Source organism: Sceloporus occidentalis, unplaced genomic scaffold (assembly GCF_023333645.1).
Source record: "Sceloporus occidentalis isolate IW3139 unplaced genomic scaffold, rSceOcc1.0.p SCAF_183, whole genome shotgun sequence".
Lineage (NCBI taxonomy): Eukaryota > Metazoa > Chordata > Lepidosauria > Squamata > Phrynosomatidae > Sceloporus > Sceloporus occidentalis.
In genome coordinates this window covers 853871-872016 of record NW_028317163.1, presented here as the reverse complement: position 1 = coordinate 872016, position 18146 = coordinate 853871, and the positions used below count along the sequence as shown (strand labels likewise).

The window sequence follows — 18146 nt, the reverse complement described above, 5'->3', positions numbered from 1 at the left end:
CTCTGGTGAGACCAAGACTGCAGAGTTCAAGTTTAAGGTCGACTTACTGATATTGTATGTCTCATCCACTACATTTATTGAGACTCCTTTTGTGCTCCTGTCTGACTTCCTTGGAGTCTTGTCTCCTCCATTGTCCACACATGTCCATTGTGTCTTCTGAGCTATTGGAATCCTGTTCATTCTAGGTGAATAATGACTGATTGGCAACCCAATGGAAAAATGAAAACAATGAATTCTTGGATTATTCCAACTATTGTAGATCAAGGCCTTTTTTTTTATACTTTGTTTACAACAGCACTGCAAACATGGCGTCTGTATCCCGAAAGTGCGCGATGTTGTTACAACGGATGGTTCTTGGGGGTCTTGGAGTCCATTTGGTGCTTGTTCTAGATCCTGCAGTGGAGGCATAAAAACCGCCATCCGAGAATGCAACAGACCAGAGTGAGTAGATATGTAATTCAGTAAAAGGATGTCTTCATGTAACTGGTCTTTGCTGGGTTAACTAATGGTCACCTCTCTTCCCATGATGCCCTGGGCTAACCTTTAGATACAAATATGCAGAATGTCCTGGGACAATACAAAGTAACAGAATAAAATGTTGGGATTTGAGAATGGGCCAAGCTCATGGGCTTGGGAGGGTTGAACTGAATTCTCCACTTCTGAAATCTGATACGCATGGAATGGTTTGCAAATAATAATGTTTTTTTCTCCTCTTAATATTGTAGTAATTATATTTAGGTTTGAAAAATAACTTTTGATTATTATAATTTTTTTGCCTAGGCCAAAAAATGGTGGTAAATACTGTGTTGGACGTCGGATGAAATTTAAATCCTGTAATACTGAGCCATGTGCCAAGCAAAAGAAAGATTTCAGAGAAGAGCAGTGCGCAGAGTTTGATGGAAAACATTTTAATATCAATGGTCTACCTCCAAACGTGCGTTGGGTACCTAAATATAGTGGGAGTAAGTATCACAGGGTGAGGTTGGTCACCTGTATTGTCAATGTTGGAAGTAACATTTATGTGTTGTTCCATACGGCTCCTGAATCTAAGATGAGCAAAAGACTTATTAAAGTTTGGGTCTTTACAGCAGGAGAAACGGACGACCAGATGGGTCCGACCTGCCGTCAAATTCTTTGTTTCCGTATTTAGGAAAAAAAAATGTTAAATTTGGCAGAACTGATGGAACAACACCTTTAATTGACACATTCTTTCTATCTCTCCGCAGTTCTAATGAAGGATCGATGCAAGCTATTTTGCCGTGTAGCGGGAAGCACGGCCTATTACCAGCTCAGGGATCGAGTACTTGACGGAACGTCTTGTGGACCAGACACCAATGATATCTGTGTACAAGGGCTTTGCCGGGTAAATACCCCATATGTATATGGAGCAATAAATCATGGCATCAATCAACACATGGAATATGTATTAATATGTATTATGGTGCTGCTACTGTGGTGGCTTCCATATTGTGTTGACTTCTTGTTATCATTGGTTGGATACAGGACTAAGCCTCTGGCATTCTTGCATTCTGGTATCTATTATAATGTAATGAAATAAGGACTTTATTAACCCCTTAATGACAAAGCCCATACATGTACGGGCTCAAAATGCATTGTTTTCAATGGGTTTTGGGACCGCTCATTGTCCTTAAGGGGTTAAGCATAATAGATAAATTAACAAAGTAAATATACATGCAGGTTTATACAAAATGACTTAATTCATAAATCTTATATTTTTCTTCTAAGCCTTTCTTAGAATCGAGTACTTTTTATAGTTCAAATAAACGAGCCGCACAGAACAAAATGCTTGGAAGTGGAAAAAATTGTAGAAATGTCATATATTTGCTCAAAGCTTCATGCCTTTTGTGTAAATGATCTTTCGTTTTGTTGGCATTATTGTTCTGTGTCACCCTCAAAAGAACTATTGTTCACGTCGGCAGCCAAAAGGGCGAGCCACCCATTCCATCAATCACGGTTCATAATATGGGCATTTTTATTCTGACCTATGAACAAATGGCGAAATCGTGTTGATCTTTGCTAAAAAGAAAAAAAAAAAGCTAGCGGAAACATAATCGTGGATAAAATAGATTAAAACGTCGTTCATTTGACTCAACACTCCAGCCCCCATTATGTAAAACTCTCCTTGTATTTTATGACAAGCAGAAAGGTGCATGTATTTTTTCTTTAAGAAAAAAAATATATTTTTTATGGGTATTAAAGGAGAAAAGTGAATCTCCCATCATTTTCAAATTACTAGTTTCAGATTAAAAGAGCGGATTTCCTTTTTTTTTTTTTTTTTTTTAAATATAATGTTTTCAGACAGCTGCAAATCAGCCATTTGTATGAGTGCTCGCTCTATTATCAGAGCCCAGTCTACTAGACGATGAACCCCGACTCCTTATCATGAACAATAGAATGGCTCAGTCTCAGTCGGACTCTCCTACTAATGAAAGTCTATGGAGGAACAGACTTCATTAGAGTTGCCATAAAGCATCAGAATTGTATACGTGCGCGGGCCGCACTCATTTTTCACTGTGAAAAAATATGGCCTTTAATAAAATATGCTGATTAAAATAAAGTAAATAACACAAAACCTTTACTTTTCCTCTCACTGATTTCTGGGCCTAGAAAGTTTTGTGACTACAAATTCAGGATTCAGGATAATTAAAAGTGAAATAGTTCTATTTATTCTAGGGATGCACCAAAATGAAAATTCTGGACCAAAACATTCACGGTTCACTTAGCCAAAACGAAAAATGACCCCCCAGCTTTAAAAATAATAATAAAAACTCAAATTTTTAATAAAAGTAGGTAACACACCACAATTGGACAAAAAAAAAAATGCAATATCATACCCAGGCAACCAGTACATGCTGGTACAGGGTGGCAGTAAGTGCAGACCCCATACTGCTGGCAGCATCAATAAACAAGGGAGGCAGCTAGCTAGGTTTCAGCATGTACTGGCTGACTTGGCATGATAGCAGTGTGATTGCTAACAGCAATCACAGTCCCATCATGCCTAGGTTCCAGCACTTACACATCCATGCTATCACACACACTCATTCATTCACATACTCATTCATTCACAGATTCATTCCCTCAATCATACTGATTCAAACACCCTCCCCCACCCCCTTACCTGCACTGCAGCTCCTCGATGCCGCTCACAGACTTCAGCAGGGGGCGCGGCCTCCCTCTGTGTTCTCTGGTACTGCACAGAGGAAGCAGGACTGGCGCAGAGTCATGAGATGTCACATGAACTCTGCTGGGTTCACAGGTAAGTATCAGGGCTCTTGTTGTAGCAGGGCTCAAGGTGTGGCCCGCGGGCCGCATGTTGGATGCCCCTGAGCTAAGTGAAGTGTTTGGGGGAAAAAACGATACTGGCACTTTAATTAATAGTTGAGTATTAATGTAATCTGCTTTGATACAATTTAAAGTTTTTTTAAAGTTAATATGACCAGTTTTAATTATTATCCAGCTTGCTCTTGTGTTTAGAACAGAATATTTCTGAACGTGGTCCTCAATCCTAATTGGTCGCCTTATGATATTGTCTCTATAACCTTCTGTTTTAAACAATTGTCTGCTAACGAACTATTTAAGTGCAACAGGTTCAGGCCAATTGCCTCTGGTCTTGTAGCACAACGAGGTCATATTGAAAATTGGCAACGTTAGGGGACGTAAAGAAGAAACAAAGAGAAAAAGAATACCGCGTTGGCACCAACAGTCGCCCTGTAAATAATAATACATTGTTACTTTTCTTTTCAACCTTGAAACGGCATCTTTTCCTCCTACTTGAGAAGTTGTTGCCAGCCCCGTCTGTTTAATCTCGCTGTTTAAACAGGTGGAGGCTGGTGAAGAATACGTCGTTTTAGGGCAGAATGAACATTCCGGTGTTTGAAGTCAAAGCCTCTAGAAAAAAAATTAATTAATTCCAATATTTAGTTTTCTCAGCTCATTTAATAATATAGTTTATTGATTATTAGTTATTAAACTACCATTTATGTTTAATGATGGGAAATTGAGACAAGCAGCGATGGGTCTCTTCTATACTCATATATATGGATTTTTCTTTCCTTTATTTTTTTAAAGCAAGCTGGTTGTGACCATGTCCTCAACTCGAAAGCCAGAAGGGATAAATGCGGCGTTTGCGGTGGAGACAATTCGTCTTGCAAAACTATCGCCGGGACTTTTAACTTAGTGCATTATGGTAAGGAGCAGATGGTCACATGACCGAGCACAGATTTAAATCCCCACTGCCCCCCTTAATGGACTGAACTAATATGATGAGGTTTGTACTTGTTACATTCTTAGTGGACCAAACCATTATAATAGGGTATGCAAGTTCAGGTTATATCCAATCAATGGAATAAACCAAAGTGAAGAGTTACAATTTATCCTTGAGCCAATTACAAGGTTTGTTATTATGTGTTAACCCTCAATAGTTTCCAATAAACCCTATATTATGAGGTTTTGAATTTTTCTTACCCCCGTCAGTGGATGGAACAGAAGAATATTTGGAACTTTGTGTTACTCCTCTAATTCGACTGCAACAATGTTATTAGGTTTGTTACTTTGTACCGTCTTTTTTCAGGCTACAATACCGTGGTCCGCATTCCAGCCGGAGCGACTAACATTGACGTGCGTCAACACAGCTACTCAGGGAAGCCAGAGGATGATAACTACCTTGGTGAGAATGGATTCTGTTTGTCTTTCGGAGAGTAACAATAAGTACAGTCTGTAAAGTATGCTTGGCAAGCTTTGCCATCTTCTGATTATATATATAAATATTTCTTCTGTCTAATATGTTTTCAGAGCTATTAATCTGTGTTTTTACACAAAGAGTAAAAGCTGATGATTGAATTCAATATAAATTCCTCTTTTAAGAAAAATATTTTTCGATTTCCATTCCTTTTACTTATGAAAGTATGACCTTTACGTATGGCCTGCCTAAGGTGGCCATCCCTCTACAAAGTATTTCATCAGCAGAGGCCCCAAAGAGTTCCTCAGGGGCGGGGATTGTTAATGAATATATTTTTTTATTGGTAGCTGCCATTGTTTTAATTTTCCAATTAATATTTCCTTTATAATCAAGCACCAGCATTTTCAAAGAAGGATCATAGTCCAATGTTAGGACTGTTAACTGTGAAACTGGGACACTAGATGTTTTCTATTGATATATCTGGAAATAGCTAAGTGTTACGTTCAGCTCTAGAAATGAGTTGGTTAATTTAATATAAGATATACCCCCGCCTCTGTAAACAGTTCACTGCTATATATATATATATATATATATATATATATATATATATATATATATATAAAAAGGTTTTTACTTTGGTTTATGAATATTCCATTACCAAAAATATTTCCCCCGTTACCGTGCCTTCAATCTGTAACGCTCTGGAGACTCGTGAAGCCATTGGCACAGCTCTGAAATCTAAATTGTTATTGTAAATGATGTGGGTCTGGGATCTGTCCAAGAGCCGAGATGATCTCTTCGTCAAGACATTGTCAGTCTGAATTCCGGGAGTAAAGTCTGTAGAGGAAGATTATGCGCAGCGCTTAAGTGGTAACTCATCTCCAGAATACCGTCGTGGGCGACTGCCACACACACGACACTCAGGGTTTGTGTCATTGCGATAAAGAAGAACATAGCCTGATGGGAAATCACAACTGATGTTGTGTATGAGTTATTTCCAGTTCCTTCTGGAAGTGTCTGATAAAAAGACCCTGCAGGGAAAGGCAGGGTGATATAGTGAGGGGCATTACACCTGGGGGGAGGGGGTTCTCACTGATGAGCATTATTTACAGTGCCGGAGATTTGATCTCTAGAAGTGTTCTGGAGAGGGGTTCAGGAGGGGAGTTTATTTCAAAGGAGGAGAAATGTTAGAACAAGAAGCCATAATCTAAAACTAGAGGGTCAGAGGTTTAGATGTAGGAAGTTTTACTTCACCGAGAAGGTGATATATAAGTGGAATAGACTCCCAGCAGAAGTGGTAGAGGGTAATACAGTGAGGGGATCTAAACATGCATGGGATAGACACACGGCTCCTGAATCTAAGACGAGACCAACAACTGATTAAGGTTTGAGTCTTAAAAGGAGGAAAAAGGGGCGACTAGAAGACCGAATGCGGCTGACCTGCCCATTGTAACGGGAAAAGCCCAGGACACGTTCACAAATGCCTCTGTATTGTGTTGGGGGCAACCGCATGGGATTAGTGAAATGGAGACGCAAAGACCAAGAGAGGGTCTATTCGGTCTGAGGTGTGCCATGACCGACGTACCAGGTAGGCCTATAGAGGGCCACCCTGTAAAAGAGATGAAAGAAAGGATAGAGGAGAAAAAGAGGAAATAAAAGGAAGGAAATGAATAGCGAGGGGGGGGGTAAGGGTGGGCAACGTCAGACGCTGAAACGTAGTTTAGAGCAGGAGAGGCGTTGGTTAAGTAACCATAGCCCCTCCCACAACTACAGGCTAATTTACATTAGCCTTAACATTTATCATTATTATTGTGATTATGTGCCAGACTGTCTCTTCCTTTGCTAGGTTCTAGCTTGATATCTGTTTATCTATCTGCTCCTTTTTCTTTTGTCTCGGATGTTCTTTAAAGCAATTTTCAGCTCTCAGATCTGTACCGGTTTTTTTTTCCGTTTGTTTATTCTCCTTCTCGGGAGTGAAGGTTGATTCATCTTCGCTGTCGTCAGTATTGTTTATGTTTTGCTGTATACACCCACATTTTTCCTATTGAACGTTCCAGCCGTACCATTACGCGCGCTGATCGAAACATGTCCAAGTGGGTATTACAAGGCCTTTTCCTTTTTTGATCTTGCATTTGTAAATTTGGCATTGAGACGCGTAGCGTGTCTGATGTTTGCCCACCTCAGTGCCTGGGTAAACGCCAAGGCATGGCTTATGTGGGGGAACTGCACACCCTAATGGCAGACAAGGGGTTAACTTACTGATTCCCCCTAAGACAAGATTCTATTCTATGGAATTTTGAACTAAGGATCAACTTTTATTACGATTATAACATTTTAAGTGAAATACTAATCACAAACTAGTAACTATAATGGCTAGAAGGTCCAGGAAGGACCTTTACCTGCGTTGGCTGTGGCCCCTGTTTTGAGGCGCCATACTTCTGACCTTCTTTAACCACTGAAGGCTCTGTGGTTAAAAGGTATATCAATTGCTTGTGCATAAACAGTGGGGACAATGTTTCTTCTTCGGATCTTTTGGGCGTTGGACTCAACTTGAACTTAAATGCTCTAGTTGCACTTTTCGCTCCAGAGATGGAGCTGTAAACAATGGGCGACTGTTGTATTTCAACAATGTAAAGTATCTTTCACCTAATTAAAAAAAATAAAAAAAAAAGGTATATCAATTGCTAATAGACAACAACCAAGGTAGATCAATTGCATAATTTCTGTAAGTTTGCTAAATATGGGTTAATATATAGGATAATGTTTTACGTGGATGATCCGGGGTGTGAGCAGATGATTGTGTCCTACTAATCATGTAATCAACTGAAGTTTTTGGGGCCCGGAGAGATAAGAATTACAATCTTGGCCAAGTGGAGAAATATACCTAAAAAATCTATAGTTTTGTACAATAAAAACCTTAGTACTGTCATTCAATTTGGATTTTAACCCAATATTTTTATACAATTTTTGAAAACTGATTTTTTTCACATTTTTTTTCAATTTTAATTTAATTAAGACCTTTTAAATGAACTTCTCAGAAACCTGGAACTAGGTTCTCGGAAGAACACTGAGAAAGATAAGGACTTGTCCTTGCTTTCTATACGTCACAGTCCGCGGAGTGTGAATGTTCTGTGTGAACCTTGTAGCAGTTATTTGACAATGTAACATTGCCGTCGTGTTTTAAGTGTAAACGTTTACCTACCGGAGATAACACTACAAAGGAACGTTGGGAAAATATCAACGTCCCTTAAACACAAACACAATGTTTGCCATGGAGACATTCCCTGTTAAGGAAAATATAAATATTTATATGCATTGCTAACAACCTACTAATTAGGAATTTTGTGCTTTTGTCGCGTTTTGTGAGTTTGAAACAGTGAAACAAAAGTAACATTTGAAGACCCTTTTTTGTCTACCAATTACAGTAAGTAGCCCAATTATATATTAGATATTATTTTTAAATATAAAATAAAATAATAAAAAAAATATATTTATTTAAAATTATTTAAAATATAGTAATCACAATTCTTATAAAAATAAATCTTTATATTATACATTTTTTATAATCCCTGATTCCTCCTCAATTTCTCATGACTGTAGTCTATTATATTGTCTCATTGGTGTGGGACACAAAATAGATTGTAAGCTCACAGGAGCAGGGCCCTCTTGTCCTTCTGTACCAACATGTCTTAAAAGTTATTGTCAGTTTTAAATGGTCTTTGTCCCCTATTGTACAGCGCTAATGAAGCCGCTGCCGCTATGCAAGTATATGTTAGGTAATACTAAGGGAATGAACGTGTAATACCGCGGCTTGTGTCTCTGCTCTCATAAACACCTGGTTTATTGTTTATTGCCCTTTTCCAACCCAATTTTAGGAGAAAAATTTTTTTTAAGTTACTGTTTACAGTGCGAGTAATCTGGTTCCCATCTTTGTTAGCATTACATTGCTAAGTGGTAATGGCAATTAAAGCTTTGCTTTCTAAACATAGATTTGTTAAACTTTAAAGTGGCCGTGTCTGTTTGTTCCCGAACAATCCCCCCCCTTCCTCCCCCCCCTATTCCCGACAAGCTGTGAGAGATTCTGCAGCCGACGGCTTTAAAGTAACCTAACTTTGTGATGGGTGAAATGGTGAGGAAAGGAACTCTGGAAATTAGGTCACTAATCGCATTAGTGCGAAGTTGTGCAGCAGACTGCTGTTTCAGGAAACCGTTCACTTACAAAGAATTTTTGGGGCTGGATAATAAAATGTGCTGCGAATGGTACAAGATTTGGGTTGAAAAGAAGCGAAAAAAAGAATTCATCCATCACTCCGTCATGGCGTCTTGTAAATCTTCAATGGGATTGGATGCTGTTACAAAAATAGTTTTGGAAACAATGTTTTTCCCATTTTTTGTTTACAGTTATGCAGAATAATACAAAAATTAATAATAATTAAAAAAAAAATTAAAAGTCATGATATTCACACATATTTGGTGTAAGGAAACAGGAACATTGTTTTTCCCCACAAACTGCCCTGAGGCAAAAAGTGCTACTTTTTCACCCATTTTTGGAGGTCTCTAAACTTGATATTAATGTCAAGACTTATAAGTGAGATATAATTGATGTATTAGAATTTGTATTCTCATTTTTGCTTAGTTGGGGTGTCATTTTGTTCACCTCCAACAGAATGCGTCTCAGGAAATGCTTGTTTCGTGGCTAGAACGGTAACATTGTTACAACCTGTTTGAAAGTAAATAAAATTAAATCTTTCACCTTACTCTCCAATGTTCTAACCTCCATGACTTACTGATGAGGTTATGCTTACAGACATATATCTTTCAGATCCGCTTTAAGACCCATGGCTTCTCGATGCACAAAAGCTTTGCTCTTCAAACACTGTTCCAGAATAGCATAGATGTAATCGATCTGAAAAATGTATTTCTGCAACCAAAGGCCAGTGACTTGTCTTTGGGAGCAAAATGTTCTAAATGGTCTTTTTAATACAACACAACATTTCTAATACTCGCCAAACTTTTTCAGAGGTGAAACTTTTTTCCTTAAGAGCTTACTTGAGTTACTCCTCACCGTATAGTTCTTGGAATAACATTTAGTGAGTGTTAGTCTTTCTGTGCCAGTAGAATGTTTGTTCTCTTGTGTGGCCCTTCTAAACGTTTAAAACACATCCAACACTTCCAATGGCCAATGAAGAACATGTTTAAGGTTGTTTGGTGAGAATTGTATGCATACAGATGTAATGTGACAATAAGAAGTTCTAATTGCAGAATGTACAAAGCCATGTGTATCGTATGTCAAAGAATCCAATTAAATCAGACCTTCTGATCTAAGATCTCCTTCTTTTTGTGTTCCTGCAGCCTTGTCTAACAGTCACGGGGAATTTCTACTGAATGGTGACTTTGTGGTCAACATGTTTAAAAGGGAAGTCAAACTTGGAAATGCAGTCATTGAGTACAGCGGGTCGTCCCATACTATTGAAAGAATTAATTGTACCGTTCGGCTTGAACAAGAAATTGTACTTCAGGTAATGGGGATACCACGTAACAAACACTTTCAATATTCATTGCTTGATGAAAACCAAAGACCTTCTGACAATTGTTCTCCTCCAGGTTTTATCAGTCGGTAATTTATACAACCCTGATGTGAGATATACTTTTAATATTCCTATTGAAGATAAACCTCAGCAATTCTACTGGAACCCATACGGACCTTGGCAGGCGTGCAATAAACTTTGCCAAGGTAGGAACCTACAGGGACCTCAAATCATCAAAAATAGTGCATTATTTCTAAATGGCTCTGTAATAGATCTGTAATCAAAGCTTCTTCTATAAGAAAACTAATTTTGTATGATTTCCATTCTAAAAGACCCACAAAGTTGTGTTCTAACGTATCATCCCCCATCAAATCACATATCAATAACAACCTTCTCCATATGTTCCATCTCCCCCGAGAAGGCTGTGTCATTTTTTCCGCAAAATAACTTCCATATTGGGATAATTAAAAGACACGTATGCCAGGCTGTACGTGCTAATCCAGAAGATTTTGTACCAATGTAGCAGTTTGCAGTTGACAGAACCCCTTTGTATAGATGACCGAGATAAAGAACCCAGAGAACATCTTCCTGGTGACTTAACCCAACTCAACATTCCGCAGATTCACATGCATACGCACCACCTTCTCAAAACCCTTTGAATGTTTGATTTTATTTAAAAATTATCATTTTTCTAGGTGAAAAAAAGAAGAAGCCTCTCTGCACTCGGGATTCAGACCAACTAGTTGTCTCGGACCAAAGATGTGATCGAATTCCTCCACCTGAACCAATAACAGAGCCATGTAACACTGACTGCGAACTTAGGTATTCCTTTAGATTTTTTACTTCTTTTTCATATCTTTAACCTAGATTGAGTAATAACGGTGCCAAAATATGCCAGTGTACTAACACGACTTTTTTTTTATCGTGTAGGTGGCACATCGCCAGAAAGAGCGAATGTACAGCCCAATGTGGGATTGGGTACCGTACCCTCGATATCTACTGCGCCAAGTTCATACGGTCAGAAGGAAAGGCGGAAAAGGTTGAAGACAGATTCTGTAGCGCTCTGACAAAGCTGAGCAATAAAGAAAAGTGTATGGGAGACTGTAACACGGGAGGCTGGCGCTACTCCACGTGGTCAGAAGTTAGTATTTAACATGTCATTTATGTAGAAGAAGACCCTCGGATTCTAATCAACAATTTAACAGTCATGATGCAATTTTACAATGTAAATGCAATAAGTCTATGGCGTACGACTATTATTCCCACTGTGCCTAAGTGCAAATTGATAACAATCAGTAGGGTTAAACCCGTTTATCTTCTGTGTCTTGGAAGGTGTAGGAGTAAATGTGAAAGATTAGTATCCCTAGAAGGAGTCAGACTTTGCTTTGTAAGATCATTCTTGTTTTGTTTGTTGATCTTAGTGTTCTAAAAGCTGTGGCACCGGCACCAGAAGACGAAGAGCCATGTGCGTCAACTCATTAAATGATGTTTTGGATGACAGCAAATGTAGCCAGCAAGAAAAACTAACCGAACAACGATGCAGCGACTTCCTGTGTCCGCAGTGGAAGACTGGTGATTGGTCGGATGTAAGTATAAATGTATAAACCGAATGTCTGTGTTCAAAATGAAAACACAATGTAGCCAGTAAGAAATAAACATGGCGGAGAATCAACTGTCAATTGGCTGCAGTGGTTTAATAATCAAAAAAACATATTTCTAGTCCGTATATGTAACATGTATTGTTCATAACATTTCATCTGATATATGTTAATATCGTCTAGTCCATATATGTTGATGTATTTATGTTGCTGTATGTAAAAATAGGTAACATTAACCCAACATACAGTTACTGGTATTCTTAAGCACTTTATTTACTGTTCTAGTGCCTTGTGACTTGTGGAAAGGGACACAAACATCGTCAAACTTGGTGCCAGTTTGGAGAGGAACGATTAAGCGACAGGTTCTGTAATGCGGAGACCAAGCCTGTATCCGTTCAGACATGTCAGCAGCAGGACTGTGCATCATGGGAAATTGGGACATGGGGGCAGGTAAACAGCGGCTCGATCATAGTCCATGTCACCATGCTTTTTCTTCTTCTTCTTCATTTTTTATGTTATTTGGTCTCCAGTAGGAACACTGGGTATTAGCACGAATCTCAGAGCCTTCATGGCTTCAAGGGGAACAAATAGGAACGGTATGGAATGTTTGGCAGAAAGACATTCCATGACTTTCTGTCCATAGTATAAGTCACGGCTCCAGACCTCTTGTGGTCTACAGTCAAAACCAGAGTCTTTGGGGGGGTCACAGATATATTCAAGTATTAGAGAATCAACCAACGCACCCCTTGAATTGGGTGGTTGGTTTATCAAGTTAAGCGCCATAAGGTTGGTTAATTGAGATGAAACTGTTTTCATTGTTATTATTTTTGCTGTTAAATATAATTCAAAAAAATATTTCTGGAAGCCTTAATTTAAGTATTTTTATCTCCTTGCTGGAACGCAATAAATGAAGCATGTTCCGTCCTTTCCAGTAGGTTAGCGCATTGACCCAGATTTTCGCTGTAGAAAGAAATATATTTTAATACCTGAACTGAAAAGAAATATTTTCCGTCTTTGTGTTTCTTTATAATGCGCTGATCCCAAATGTTTCTCCCAATGTTCCCGCTTTTAGTGTACCGCGCCGTGTGGATCCGGTTACCAAATGCGAGCTGTGAGATGTGTCGTCGGAGCTTATAGGGCGGTGGTTGAGGACAGTGAATGTAATGCAGCGACCCGACCTACGGACACTCAGGCAAGTGTCCTTTCTTCTGTTTCTTTCCCTATTCTCTTGTCCTGCTAAATTTAACCCTAAAGGTGTCGTACACCTGCCATTAACCACTGTATTTCAGGAACAATCCCAGGTTTTAACTCCGTTCTTCAATATCCTACAGTCCCATTCTCTTCTTTTACCTAATCTAATATTTTTAAGTATGTCAGTGATCATAATGTAGATTACATTTTGTTAACAATAATTGAAGTTAGTAAACCATAACCCTTATTATTATTATTATCATGAGTCCTGAGCATTTAATCGGGGCATTCAATATCCTCCTTTCGTTATTGAATTGTGAGATTTGTAGGTCCAAAAACCCCATTAGCGACAAATAGCTCTCTAGATTACAGTGAAAAATACCCTTTCTCATCTTCAAAGGAAAAAAAGTTCGGAAAGCGATACAGCTCGAGCAGACTCAGTGGTGCTTCTTAGCAACAAGTTCAAAAAGTCATTAATTATGGAAAGGAAACTGCTTAACAAACCAAACTGCTTTTGACAGGACTGTGAAATAACTCAGTGCCCGGGCGTTATCGAAACAAAACAAATTGTGCACAGCAGGACCCAGTGGAGATTTGGATCGTGGACACCTGTAAGTCAAACCTTCACCATTCACTCTAACATTTCCATTTTGTTAATGCTTTTTTTTGGAACTTAGAACTTTGAGTTCATCAATCTGACTACCCAAAAGACTCTATTTCTAGTTGATTCACGTTTAGTGAATAGTTGATTTTGTGAAATAAAGATTCCAAGTTATTTTATTTTAACCGTTCAGTATCATGGCCATTTGTAAGCTTCTGAATGTGGTTTGCTCTATATTGATATTGATGATGATGAAACAATATCAACGACACAACTATACAACCGTAAGGGGGTCTTCAGGGTAACAATACCTTCATTTTTTATCTTTTCGAAGATTTTGTGTTTGAAGTTCACCAGCATTTGAAAACAACCCTTTCTTGGCACCCATTTTGGTGTCTATGATGGCGGCATGGGGGCATAGCAGTCCGAGAAATGCGTTGGGACAGTTCCTGCATGAGTGCTGCACCATCTCCATCATCATAATCTTCTCAATGTTTTCCAGTGTTCAGCGACTTGTGGTAAAGGGACCAGGATGAGATATGTGAGCTGTCGAGACGACCAGGGCTCAGTGGCTGATGAGGCCGCCTGTTCTCATCTTCCTAAGCCATCAGCCACCGAAATGTGCTCAGTGAGACCCTGCGGCCAGTGGAAAGCTCTTGAGTGGAGTTCTGTAAGTGCACAGCTGATTTATCCATTTAAATAATTTAATTATGAAACCGATCCATGTGTGAGAGATATAATCTAATAATGTGTTTTTATTGTTCCCCTTAGTGTTCAGTAACTTGTGGACAAGGCAAAGCGATGAGACAAGTCACCTGTGTCGATTTCCATGGTCAGGCAGTTGACCGTAGCGAATGTGACCCAGATGACATTCCTGCGACTGACCAGGAATGCTCCATGTCCCCGTGTCATTATATAAACCACGATTTTGGCAAAGCCGTTCATCCTTTTCCAAACTTGGACCCCAGAGTAAGATCAAATCAATCTCCAGTCATTCTTAACAGAAATAACGGTCCTTCACACAGCGGTAACCAGTGGAGATCTGGACCTTGGGGAGCGGTAAGTGCTTATAATTATTAATAACTTGGATTAGAATAGACATTGATCCATAATAATAGTTTATTTTTTTTCTATCCATGATAGACTGTTTAAGATTAATATATAAGATTAATATATTGACGAGCCAGATTTAATTAATACTAACTGGGTAACAAAGGCATGCTTAATTTGCAGCCATACTGTGGGACAAAGAAGGTTCATTAAGGTCCATCGTTCTATTGATATCATCTTCTATTGAGATTTAAGAAATTGTATTTAATAATAGATGAATGCCCCTTTTTTTCAGTGTTCTAGCACGTGCGCAGGGGGATTCCAGCGGCGTGTTGTTGTGTGCCAAGATCACAATGGCTATCCTTCAAGTAACTGCGAAGAAAGAAGTAAACCGGTGGAACTGCAGTCCTGTGAATCTGGACCATGCCCTCAATGGGTCTACGGCCAGTGGGGAGAGGTGAGCGTGTTTTTTGATCCTTTTAGTTTATTACAACGAGAAGCACTGTTACTATAACTCATCAACTCATAATAATTATAATAATATCAGGAAAAACACAGTTACCAAATAGTCATCAGCGTTGCATATCCGATCGCCGTATGGGTAAATGATTTTTTATTCTCCTCTTCTTCTAGTGTTCTAAAAAATGTGGAACGGGAACAAGGACTAGACTCGTTGTGTGTCAGAGGCCTAATGGTGAAAGATTTAATGATCTAAGCTGTGAGGTCCTCGAGAAACCCCCAGACCGAGAACAATGCAACATACATAGCTGCCCTCTAGATTCCGGGTGGAATTCTGGTCCATGGAGCGCGGTACGACCATAAATATTTCTACACTTGATACTTGATAGAAAAATTTCCCATTATTAATTGGTCGGGTCAAGGTCTTAAAAAGCATTTAATTTATTTATTTTGTTTTTTTTTAACCATATAGTGATGGTTTAACCACAATGATCAGTTTATAGCAGATATATGACCGAAGATAACATTATACATAGAATTCTGGTGAAACAAATTGGGGGAAAAAACATGCTAAAAAGATTTTATATTTATTTTATATTGTTCAGGACATTGGTTTCATTAGTGGAACTTACCATGAGTTATTTGGCTACAGCTGCTGATTTCTTTGGGGTTAAATACTTCTTTTCAAACACATTACAGATAAATATTTGTACCTCAATGAGATACAATGGGTTCTACAGCGCAAGAAAATTAGAACGCCCTGTTACCAGTTAGCAACCAAGTTCATTTGAACCCTCGATACAAAATATTTAAGCTTTTCGTATGACGTATAATTTATTATATGTTACAAAAACACAAACATATTATTTATAAGAGGATCATGTTTCTATTAGTGTAACTATGTATCTTTCAACTGTTCCTTGAAGAAGAACAATATCTATAGATGACATTTCTGCCCCCACCCCGATTAGACTTTCAAGGGTCAGTAAGGAGAAAATATCTTGATCATCAATCATGACCGTTTTACATTAAATATTTGTGTTTATTTTGGAATTTTTTTAACTGTATACATTTTTTTTAGCAGTTTCCTATCGGTGCTAAGTTAACCTCATTCATTCACTCAAAAGTGGGGTTTTTTTGTTTTGTTTTTTACAGTGAAATACAACCAGGTCTTAAATAAACTTTGGGATTGTACATAATTTCCGTAAATGTCCTGTAAATGTCGTAACTTGGTGCCAAACCTAATTTGTATATTTCAGACGCACAGAGCTTGAGATATAAATATATATATAATCTGGTTTTGAAGCACTTTATACATATATAAAGTTATTTGTAATATATTTGGATTCCTGTTTAAACATGGTTTAAAAAAATGATATTGCAAATGCTTCCAATCACATCCTGAAACCATTTGAATGTCCTGATTGTACCTCAGTCTTATTGTACATATTTTGATTAGCGTGGTGCTATAGCACACCAGGGACTGTTTTTTTATATATATGTTTAATACAAGGTGCATTTTTCCTCATTGAATATGTGATTAGAATATGTGAACTCGCTAATCAATGCATGATATTTTGGGGAAACACTAGAAATGTTGTTGCGTTGCGTATGCTTGAAAGTTTACGGAAACATCAACTTTGGACGCCTTTTAAAATCTGTATAATTTGATATATATCTCAATTAGGGGATCGACCTTATAGAATTAAGCGCAACATTATCACGATTTAGAATGGTTTATGTATATAATTGTGAAGGAGATCACTTTATAAATTGTTTGTTGGTGCTTTTAACATAGCCTTTTCTCTATTGTACAGTGTGACAAGCTTAAAAAAAAATAAAAAAAATATGTCTTAAAAAGGTCAAACCCAGAAATTACTCAACTAATTAACCAAAATAAGTATCCAGAGGCCAATTTTAAGATTTTTTTTTTCTAGCATAGAATGGGCAAAGCTTAGACTTGGATACAAAGTTTAAATTGATGAATCAGTTTTTCATAAAACTACAAGATTTGTACACAACCCCATCTCCAAATTTTTTTTTTCTGAATTTTCTGGCCCAAGATGAAAATTCTTAAAAATACTGTAGCTGATTAAATCTCTAGATTTTTTTCCAAGAGTAGAAAATAGCAATTAGGAATCATCTGACATGTTTTGCCATATATATATATAAATATATATATATATATATATATATATATATATATATATATATATATATAACAATTCCCGTTGCATTTGGCTTTTGCGTTTTCGATCATGTTGCTGATGTCACCCTTTTTTCCACTTTTTTTTCCCTGTATAAAAATACTGTAAAAGTTGAAAAAGCAATGAGAATTGAATTGATAAAAGGGAGCGATACTCTCTCTCTCCCCTCCTTAAAAAATGAACCGTTGTTGTAAATGCATCAGTATTAATTTATGAAATATTTATCTAGATATTTCATATAATAACTATGTTAGTGACATTTTTAGTCATGTTTTATTAGTCTGTAGAATCTCTTAATGAATGTGCGGTAAATAATAAAGGTTACATACGATCAAAATACGATGGGAATTTTTATACTAATCTTACATAAAAGATACAAAACGAAAAGGTGTTTTGTGAATAATAACCATCCAATATCCTTATTGTCAGTTATCAGGACCTTCTTTAATAATAATGGGGCTCCTTTGTGGCCCCCATGCAGCCTCGTTGCACCAGCTACCTAATTCCGAGCTCAAAGGTATGATGTCATATCCTGGTGCTCTGCGATATCCGATGGTGCACAATTAGTAAGATTAGTAAAATCACAGAAATCTAAAAGTTCCCTGCAGATCGGCCCCATTCGGCCCCCGTCTAGTCTGCCCGTTTTTCCTGCTCTAAAGACTCAAACTTTAATCAGTCGTTGGTCTCGTCTCAGATTCAGGAGCCGTATGTCTATCCCATGCATTTATCGTATCTATATGCCGCAAATCCCAGCGTCAAGGCAAAACAGACTATATTAATTGATATGTCGATCGATATTATTGACCCAATATT

The 18146-nt window shown here is 37.9% G+C and overlaps 1 protein-coding gene across 1 annotated transcript in view; it reads left to right on the top strand.

Annotated features, from left to right (window-relative positions):
• Window positions 1–18146, top strand: part of LOC149278704 (A disintegrin and metalloproteinase with thrombospondin motifs 9-like) — a 63625-nt gene that overhangs the window by 23616 nt on the left and 21863 nt on the right. The window contains exons 12-28 of the mRNA XM_089501864.1: window positions 296–441; window positions 781–962; window positions 1227–1363; window positions 4090–4207; window positions 4592–4687; window positions 10052–10218; window positions 10304–10433; window positions 10923–11049; window positions 11158–11368; window positions 11649–11813; window positions 12111–12275; window positions 12898–13017; window positions 13538–13627; window positions 14120–14287; window positions 14389–14676; window positions 14963–15124; window positions 15301–15477. Coding sequence (XP_089357990.1) covers window positions 296–441; window positions 781–962; window positions 1227–1363; window positions 4090–4207; window positions 4592–4687; window positions 10052–10218; window positions 10304–10433; window positions 10923–11049; window positions 11158–11368; window positions 11649–11813; window positions 12111–12275; window positions 12898–13017; window positions 13538–13627; window positions 14120–14287; window positions 14389–14676; window positions 14963–15124; window positions 15301–15477 — 2649 coding nt within the window. The remainder of the gene's footprint in view (window positions 1–295; window positions 442–780; window positions 963–1226; window positions 1364–4089; window positions 4208–4591; window positions 4688–10051; window positions 10219–10303; window positions 10434–10922; window positions 11050–11157; window positions 11369–11648; window positions 11814–12110; window positions 12276–12897; window positions 13018–13537; window positions 13628–14119; window positions 14288–14388; window positions 14677–14962; window positions 15125–15300; window positions 15478–18146) is intronic.